Genomic DNA, 9,974 nt, shown 5'->3' with positions numbered 1-9,974 from the left:
ATATATATATATATATATATATATATATATATATATATACATACATACATACATATATATATATATATGTATACATATATATATATGCGCGCGCACACACACACACACAAATTCCTATAATATTGCTCTGTCTGTCTCTGTCTCTCTGTTTATGTCTCTGTACCTCTCTCTCTCTCTCTCTCTCTCTTTCTGTGTATGTGTGTGTTTTAAAGAAATAAAAATTCCATAATTCTCACTACCAGACCCATTCTAGTTGATTCAGAGGCTCATCCACTGTTATACTGGGACAGCTTGAGGGGGTGGCCACAGGGGAGGAAACCCTTTGATTTCCTTCCTCCATGGTTGCAGCAACTCTGAGTGGATCAGGGACCATTTCACCCTTTTTCTACCTTGGGAAACCATTTTTTCTCTCCTTGTCTTTGTGATGTGGAGACACACTGCTCTCCAGTAACAGCTGCTGTTCCAAAATCTAACTCAGGAGCAGCATTTGAAGTCTACTCCAACCTGGTCTCTGCCTGCCATTCCCACTTCATCTCTTTCATTTCTCAAAGTCATGGGCACTGCCTCCCCACCGCCTCTGCTTGCGGTTTTCTCTCATTTTTCTGTCCATCAACATTTTTCTTGTTGAGGGCAGTCTTCTCTTGAGCCTCTGCACATTCCCTGGGTCAGAATCCATCTCTTTGAGGCCTCCCAGGCAGGGAGGCCTCTATCTACAGAGCACAGGCTTGGTTCTGGTTGTACGGTAGCTGCTTAGTGTCTATCTGGCTCCTGCACCAGCTTGGAAGCCTCTGAGTCCGCTTTGCATGTTGGGATCTTGTTCGTGTTATGAAAAGCTTCTGGGACAGTTTGATTCAACAGGTTCTTCCTGTTTTGTCTTGCAGATTGAAGCACTGGTGAAGGACATGCAGAACCCAGAGACGGGAGTCAGAATGCAGAACCAGAGAGTCTTGGTCACCAGTGTCCCTCACGCCATGACAGGTGATGTGGCTTGTGTCTTGGTTGTGACTTGAAACAAAACCCAGAGGGGGTCTAGCAAACTTGAGCACACATAATATCCTGATTGCTTTATTGTTATTATTATTATTATTTTGTTTGTTATTGTCAACTTGACTCAAGCTAGAGTTACCTAGAAATTAAGAAAATACCTCCATCAGATTGGCTGATGGCAAATCTATAGGGCATTTTCTTACTTAGTAATTGATGTGAGCAGGCTCAGCCCATGGAGGGGGACTGCTGGGTCCTGAGTTGTATAAGAAACTTAGCTGAGCAAGCCAGGAGTAGCAAGCTAGTAAGCAAGCTAGTAAGCTGTGTTCCTCCATGGCTTCTGCTGCAGTTCCTGCCTCCAGGTTCCTGTCTTGGCTTCACTCAGTGGACTATGACATAAGATATAAATCAAATAAGCCTCTGTCCTCCCTAAGCTGCTTTGGTTATGGAGTTTAATCACAGCAAGAGAAACCTAACCAAGACACAGCCCAGTTGCCCACAGCCTGCCTATGTTTGTAAGAGAAGTTTTATTTCTGTTACGTGTAATCTACAGCTGCTGTGCCATTCCGGCTACAGAGCGCTGAAATATATGGCTATGCTCAGACAGCATTAAGTCTACAAAGCTAAAATATTTACTGCCGTTTGGCTGGAAAACAGGGCTTCTGTCTTTCTTCACCCTTCTAAGCCACACTCAGACCCTCCTGAGCTTTCCCTATGAGACGGAATCCCTAGTCCCTCCTTGTGTGAGGGTTTAAGGGTACTACAGAGTATCACTTGGGGACATTAGTGTGTGTGTGGTGTTGGGTGTGAGCATAAGGGTGCGTTTTGCTTTCTCAGTTACCCATGCTTTGTGTCACAGCGAGGCATGGCAGCTTCTGGGACGCAGGGATTTGTGAGCCTACCCATGACCTCACTGCTTTTCCCTCGCCTTGCCTCTCCTCCCCGCTGCACATGTAATGTAAAGGATCAAGCTTGGCTGTTGCTCCTTATACATTATCTACTTTGCCTTTTGAGACAGGGACCCTAACTTCCTTTGAGCTTGCCCACTTGTCTCCCCACCGTGCCTGCTACCACACTTGGCTTTGAACGCAGAACAGTCAATCAATCAATCAATCAAACAAACAAACAGACAAAAACACCCAGGTCCCCAAGCTTGTGGGCAAAGCACTGTACCAACTGAGCAGCCCCCCACTCTTGGGCTATGCATTTGTTCACACAAGGTGCCTTACGTTGCAGAGACAGGCTGTCTCTCATCTTTCTGATTGCTTTTGAATGTGTTGCTGTTTTTTCTTTTTTAAATCATCAGAGTGGTTGTCTTAGTCAGGGTTTCTATTCCTGCACAAACATCATGACCAAGAAGCAAGTTGGGGAGGAAAGGGTTTATTTAGCTTACACTTCCACACTGCTGTTCATCACCAAAGGAAGTCAGGACGGGAACTCATACAGGGCAGGAACTTAGAGACAGGAGCTGATGCAGACGCCATGGAGGGATGTTCATTACTGGCTTGCTTCCCCTGGCTTGCTCAGCTTGCTTTCTTATAGAACCAAGACTACCAGCCCAGAGATGGTCCCACCCACAAGGGGCCCTCCCACCCTTGATCACTAATTGAGAAAATGCCTTACAGTTGGATCTCATGGGGGCATTTCCTCAAGGGAGGCTCCTTTCTCTGTGATAAGTCCAGCTTGTGTCAGTTGACACAAAACCAGCCAGGACAGTGGGTATAACTATCCCAAGTTTCTTACAGATGTTACCGGACATGGGGAGGGATAGTTCAGGCTTTTACCACCCATCAGCCACCTGCCACATGCCCTGCTCCTGAGCAGTGCAGGTTCATTCACTCCTGTGACATTTCTCTCAGACAGGGATCACCGCTCATGCCTTACAGTGAGAAAACCAAGACAAGGCATGTCAAAGACAAGGGTAATGCCTGCCAAGCGTTTCTCTAGCACAATTAATGGAAGACCCACTCTGGCTGGCTGAGGACAAAATAGGGATGAATTGGAGTGTTTCAGAATAGTTTAGGGACACATAGGAGACTAGGACTCAGAGTAGCACTGGGCATCCAGGAAGTGGGGACCTATGGGTAGGTTTTTCTCAGTGTTTAAGAGGCAGCTGTCCTGGAAGGCATCCTGGTGGCTGTCTGTCATTTCTGCTCTGAATTTGTTAACTCTGGACTAGAGGACCCTTCAGTGGGAAGTTCTTAGGTTGCTTGTCAGTAACCCCAGTGCTTGGAGTGACCAGGTACATACGGATGCTAATAAAAGCTTTGTTATATGAATATGTGAATCAATTCTGAGTTAGCTGCACAGAGAGCCCTAGACAGGAGTGGAACACCTGGGGTTTAATCCCTCGAGTACCCCTTTCCCAGCCCTGCCCTCATTTTCTCACTATAAAGTGGTGACAGAAAACCCAGTCTGAGAGGAAGGCGGCAGGGATGAGAGAGGCCATGCTTGCTTGCTGCTCAAGGGCCCATCGTGTGGCACATGTGTCACAGCTTATGAAAGTTGGCAGTTCCCTCCCTTATGTCTGCCAACACCCAGGATAAATGTAGGGGTAGGTATGACAACCCATTTTACAGATGGGACTATAGATATATAAAATCATCCAAGCTGTCGCGGTGGCTTAGTGGTGCAACTCTTACCTAACATGCGTGAGGTCCTAGGTTCAGTCTCCAGTACTGAAACAATGAAGAGGTTGAGAACTTGGTACTGAGCCCATTCAGGAGTGACCTTGAATTTGAGTCTGGCTTTGAGACTTAGACTCCATCTTGTCCCGTGTGTGTGTATGTGTGTGTGTGTGTGTTTTTTCCCTCCCTTGCGTGTGGGTTGTATGTGATTTCTGGATTTGGATGACATTGCCCATCTACCCTGTCTTCACTTGAGTTCCACCTTCTGTAGAAACAGACCATGAGGGAGTAGCCCCCATCCTGCCAAGGGAGAGCCAATGAAAGCAAACCGTACATGCAGCTTCTTTAATGGCAGGAGCCAGGGCTTCCGGGAACAGTCGGCTGTGGAGCCTGAACAGCCAGCCTGCCTTGCTGCCAGCACAGTCCCCTCGGTGCAGATGCTGGTGGCACTGTAAATTCATTTGGTCTATTTCAGGAAGCAGTTAAGTGGATGAGAAAGCCCTGGGCTCCTCAGCAGAGAGAACTAATCAGTCTACTGTCTGCCTGAGGCTGAGGCCTTGCAAGTTGCATGCCTTTAAGAGAGAGGCGTGGTGTGGTTGACACACAGGCCTAGTATTTTAAGCAGAATTTTAGATGAAGAATTTTGCTTTGGAGCAACCAACTTAGGGTGAGTCAAAGCTGAGAGACACAGGATGGATGGAGGATGTTTGGAAGCAGTAGCGTGGCATGTGGGTACTGACGGAGACAGTGGCTGGTCATCCATCTTAGCCTCCAAAATACTTAAGGAAGAGGTATGGGTGTGTGGGGACAGGTTGTTCATGCTTAACTACAACTGTATCAAATCATTATGTCCAGGGAATATAAGGATATCATAATCGGTCTCTTTGGAAGGCTGTAAAAGAAATATCCTTTCTCTACCCCCAGAGAGGGAAGTATCACGGAGGACCGCTAGCCACAAAGATACAGATGATAGGATGTCAAGCTGTGACCTTCTCTGGCATGCTTTGGGGGCCAGTTCCCAGGCAGGCAGGGACCAGATTCTGCCCTTGGGAATCAGGCTGAAGATGTGGGGAATTCGGCCATGGCCATTTACATACAGGTGCTGTCTGAGTTGGGGAGTTGAGTTTCGGGCATCTTATCTTTCTTTGGAGACACCACTGCTCTTGTACAGAAAGCATGTGGTTGTGAGGCCAGAGGCCTCAGGCTGGGAACGAAGCTCAGGACTCCCTCCCACAGGTTCCACAGCAGCCTCAGACTTCTTTGGACATGTCTTGTCTCCACCCTGAGATAAACATAGATGCTCAGGCATGAGTGGCTGAGGACGCTGTCTCTCTCGACTCATCCCTGCCTGCCTCTCCTGCCTTTCGTTGCACTTGGCCTTAGCTCTGTGCAGTGCCCCAACCAGAACAGAAGATTTGCCAGGCCCAAGGCGAAAGTACAAAGGGAGCCTACATTCTTTGTTCCAAAGTTTTGTATCAACCTACAAGATGTTACTAAAATAGGTTCCCTCCTCCACTCGAATAAAAGCACCTTCGCAGCAACCTGAAGGTTTGAATTTAGAATTGTCTGGCTCTGGAGTGCCATACCTGGAGAATTGAATACAGGAGAACCATCCCTGCCCTCAGCCCTCCTTTAAATCCAATCCTTGGTTCAGGTTCACTCCCATGTGTCCAAACTCCATTCAGAACCCTAGCTGGCCTAGAATCATTTTTTTCTTTATGCTCAGGCTCAGTCTGTTTACTTGATGGGTGGTGGTCTTTAAACCACTTTACGGTAAAAAGATAAATACAAGTGACTGAGGCAAAGACTATGAGAGCGGCTATGTAGGAGATGGAAACAAATTATGAGTTCAAGATTACCTGGACTGTATAGAGTGATTTCACATTCAGCCCGAACAACTTAGTAATGCTCTGCAAAAGGCAAGCAAGCAAGAAAGCAAGCATACCCTGAACAAACTTATAAATAAAAGACAGCGTATAGTGGAGGATGAGCTATAGATATGGTGGGGGTCATGCCTCGGTGGATATTAATTGTTTTGAATTATTTGGATGAATGGGGTGGGGTCACTCAGGGATAGGACCACCACCAGACAGTGAAGATGGACTTTGTGGAGGAGGGCATGGTGGTCCCGGGCTAGGTTAAGAGGTTATAGCGTTGATCGGATGCGTCTCTGTTTTGCAGGAGGTGACGTTCTGCAGTGGATCATCCAGCGCCTTTGGATCTCTAACCTGGGTGAGGCCTTCACCTGTGCAGCCAACTGGTTGCCATGCATGCAGTACAAAAGGGGAAAGTCAAAAGGAGGCTTTGCATGAGTCCCTAAGAAATGCACATCTCAGTTGGCGAGACGGGACCTTCGTGGATAACATAGTCAGCAGGAAGGGTGTGGGCTGGGGAGATGGCTCAATGAGCAAAGTGTTTGGTTTGCAAAAGTGAGGACCTGAGTTCAAACCCCTCCTAGCGGTTGTGCATAAGGCTGCCCAGGTCTGTGATCCCAGCACTGAGAGCTGGAGGTGAATCAGGAGAGGTCTTGTGTGCTCGCAGGCCCACCACTCCAGCTGAAACTGTGAGCTCTAGGCTCAGTGAGAGACCTGGTCTGAAAAAATAAAGGTGGAGAGTGCTAAAGACACCTGACATGACCTCTGACTCACACACATGTACATGCTCATGAGTGCAAACCCATACACTATGTTCCATCCATGTAGGTGCACATAAGAACTCAAACAAATCTTAAAAAAAAAGAACCTCTGTCCCAGGCCTCAGGTCTTATGCTGTAAGGATGCGACGCTCTCTTGGAGCTTGGCGGTCACGGGCTGAAACCACAAATCCTTGCTTTGCTTCCATTTTTAACTTTTATCTGGAAATTCCTTCTCCCCAGAGGCACAGAACCTGGGCAACTTTATTGTCAAGTATGGCTATATCTATCCTTTGCAAGACCCCAAGAATCTCACCCTCAAGCCGGACAGCAGTCTCTACCGATTTCAGGTGAGCTTCCATCCTGACCTTATGTGGTAATGTGACGTAGATTTTCCCAGGAAAGTTAACTAGTTGGCCTTATGTCCTCCCAGATCAGGAATTTAGAAATGGTACAGAGGTCTAAGGTAGGGTTCTAGGGGTCCACGAGTTCCCAGCTTCCTAGGTAACCATGGTTCTCCCGCTTGCTTTCGTAGACGCCATATTTCTGGCCCACGCAGCAGTGGCCAGCTGAAGACACAGACTACGGTAAATACCTCACTTGCTCATACGCCTCTGCTCTCGCCTAACACGCTGCTTATTTGCCTGCTGCATTTGGGTGGCATTTGTCTAGCTGTCACCATGACCTTTACGTCAGCTCACATCTGTATTGGAGGTATCCCTGGAGGCGTGGGGTGGGGAGGGGGAGGGGAGAATGGGGGAAGCTAGTTGGCTGAGCATCTTTTCTGGCTCCCTAAGGGGATTTGGGGTATGACAATGATGGAAAAGGCCACTGTTTTCCTTTCCAGCCATCTATCTAGCGAAGCGGAATATCAAGAAGAAGGGGATTTTAGAAGAATATGAAAAGGTACAGAGTTTTTACAATGGAGTAGAATGCAGTCATGAGATATTTTCTCTTTTTTCTACATTATTACATCTACCTATACATCTTCCATTTATCTACCTATCTGTCCTCCATCTATGTATTTTCCATCCTTCCATTATCCACCATTATCTATTCATTTGCCTGCGTACCCATCCACTTATCATCCATCCATTATCCATGCATCCATCTATTCATCTATTTACCCATCCATCATCCACCTTTGATTCATCCATCCACCCATCCATCCATCACCCACCTATCATCCACCCATTATCTATCCATCCATCCATCTATCATCCATCCATCATCTATCAATTACCCATCCATCCATCCATCCATCCATCCATCCATCTATCATCCATCCATCCATCCATCCATCCATCCCTCCCTCCATCTATCCATCCATCCATCTATCCATCCATCCATCTGTCCATCCATCCACCCGTCCATCATCCACCATCCACCTCTCATCCATCCATCTACCGGTCCATTGATTTGTTTGCAGCTTACTGAAGCAAGCATATCCTTTTCTATGTATAGCTTCAGTTCTCTCCTGCTGTAACTTGAGCCCTTGCCTTGGTGGTTACTGGGGATTTTGTGCCTATCCTGGTCCTTTGGCCGCACTCAAATGAGATAACTTAATATACATAATAACACACAGCTCCGAGTTAACATATTTAAACTAAATTTGTGGTGTGAAAATAATAGGAAAGACATCCTTTTGGCCGAGTGAATCAGATTCCCCAAAGGACATGCCGGAAATTCCATAAGGTATCTTAGTTTCATTCTGTTGCTGTGATAAACATCATGACCATAAGGCAACTCTGGGAAGAAAGCTTATACTTTCAGCTTATTCTTCCCAATCACAGTTACTGAGGGACATCAAGGCAGAAACTAAGATAGAAACCATGGAGGGAGGGATAATGCTGTTGACTGCCTTTCTCACTGGCTAGGCTCAGCTAGCTTTCTATATAGTTCAAGTCCACCTGCCTAGGAATGGTGATGCCCAAAGTGGGCTGGGATTCCTTTATCAATTAACAATCCCAGATGACAATGCCCCACAGATATGTGCCACAGCCAGTCTGATCAACTGGGATTCCCTCTTCCCACGTGACTCGAGGTTGTGTAAAGTGGGCAGCAAAAATTAACCAGGACGTGAGGCTGACATATCTGGTATGTCAGGGTTTTTTATGGATTTTAATTCTTTAAAACTGGTCCATGCCTGTCCACTTCCATCCATCACATCAAGTCAGGCTTAATCTTTGCAAATCCTTTATTATCATATATTAATAGTGCAAAATATTGTATTACATTGTGATGGTTTCATACACACATGGAAGGCCTTCTTTCCTCCTCTCTCCCCAACTCTCCTTCCTTCCTTCCCTTCTTAGCCCTACTCTCCCCATCCCTTCTTCCTAGTAGGCCAGTATTCTGAGCTATATCCTCAGCTCTTTAAAAAACTTTTTTGTTTTGAGACAGGGTCTCACTGTATTTTCCAAACTGGATCCTCCTGTCTCAGCCTCTTGAGAAACTGGGATCCCAGGCCTGTGCCACCAGGCTTGTTTCACTTTCTGCGTTCTTGAGCCCCATTGTTGAGTATAGTTTCCACCCTCACCCTCCACCTCCTTTCTTCCCAATTAGATCTGGGATACAGTTAACAAATCAAAGAGACCTGCTGCAAAGGCATTTGAGAATTCTGTCTGGCCCCCTTTATGTGTGCTGTTTTGATGCCATGGGTGTTGCTGGGCCATGGGGAGCCATGGGTACCCTTTGATGGCTTGATGCGTTCTGCCCTGTTGTTTATGGCCTATCCTAAGAAGCTTACCATCTCATTTTGTTTTTCTTCTCTAGGAAAATTATGATTTCCTGAACAAGAAGATTAATTACAAGTGGGATTTTGTCATCATGCAGGCCAAAGAGCAGTACCGGTGAGTGTGAAGTGGGCACAGGGGTACTTTCTCTACTGGCTGTCTCTTCTCTCTCCTTCCTGGCTCCTTTGTTTTATTTAGTTTAATTTTGTGTGTGTGTGTCTATGCTTGTCTCTGTGTGTACTCAGGCTAGAAGATAATTTTGCTGATCTCTCAGGTGCCAGCTACCTTACTGTCTGAAAATGAATCTCTCTCATTGACTCGAAACTTTCTAGTCCCAAGTAATCCAGGTTGGCAGGCCAGAGAACTCCAGGGATCTGTCTGTCTTTCCCTCTCCTATGCTGGAATTACAAGTACATGAAACCAGCCTAGCTTAAAAACATTTATTTATCTATTTTTAGGTGGGCACTGGAGGATCAGACTCAGAGCCTCATGCTTGGGAGGTGAACACTTCACCAACGGACAGGGCATCCCATTCCCCCGTTTCCTTTGATTACAACCAACCTAGAATGAGCATCTGTGTGATAAACCCCAGGCTTGGGCTAGAGAACATCAGCCCCTCAGGTCAGGCAGATGAAGGAACAGGCCAGCACACAGTACTGTGACATAAGGGTCATGAGATGAGCAGGGGTTTGTAGAGGGAGCTGTGGAAATAGAATCTCTAAGCTATGGAGGATGTTGGTGGTGGGTGGAGGAAGAAAGGGAGGATGTTCCAGGCATGTAGAACTAAGGAGACAGGAGAGTGTCCTGTGTGGGCATCCTGTGTGGCTGGAGCAGAATGTGAAGTGTAGACTGGGTAACACCTTATGCCTCTGAACAACTCACAGATTCTACAAGGTTCACTTCTTTTTAATTCCTTTTTCCCTTCCCTTCCCTTCCCTTCCCTTCCCTTCCCTTCCCTTCCCTTCCCCTTCCCCTTCCCCTTCCCCTTCCCCTTCC

At 46.7% G+C, this 9,974-nt stretch overlaps 1 protein-coding gene across 3 annotated transcripts in view; it reads left to right on the top strand.

Moving 5' to 3' along the window:
- Positions 1-9,974, top strand: part of Rgs9 (regulator of G protein signaling 9) — a 102,778-nt gene that overhangs the window by 46,769 nt on the left and 46,035 nt on the right. For all 3 annotated transcript variants that reach the window (XM_021175698.2, XM_029483863.1, XM_029483864.1), the window contains exons 2-7: positions 882-978; positions 5,793-5,843; positions 6,487-6,593; positions 6,779-6,830; positions 7,091-7,149; positions 9,019-9,095. In XM_021175698.2, coding sequence (XP_021031357.1) covers positions 882-978; positions 5,793-5,843; positions 6,487-6,593; positions 6,779-6,830; positions 7,091-7,149; positions 9,019-9,095 — 443 coding nt within the window. The remainder of the gene's footprint in view (positions 1-881; positions 979-5,792; positions 5,844-6,486; positions 6,594-6,778; positions 6,831-7,090; positions 7,150-9,018; positions 9,096-9,974) is intronic.

Source organism: Mus caroli, chromosome 11 (assembly GCF_900094665.2).
Source record: "Mus caroli chromosome 11, CAROLI_EIJ_v1.1, whole genome shotgun sequence".
NCBI lineage: Eukaryota > Metazoa > Chordata > Mammalia > Rodentia > Muridae > Mus > Mus caroli.
This window is presented reverse-complemented; position numbering and strand designations above follow the sequence as displayed.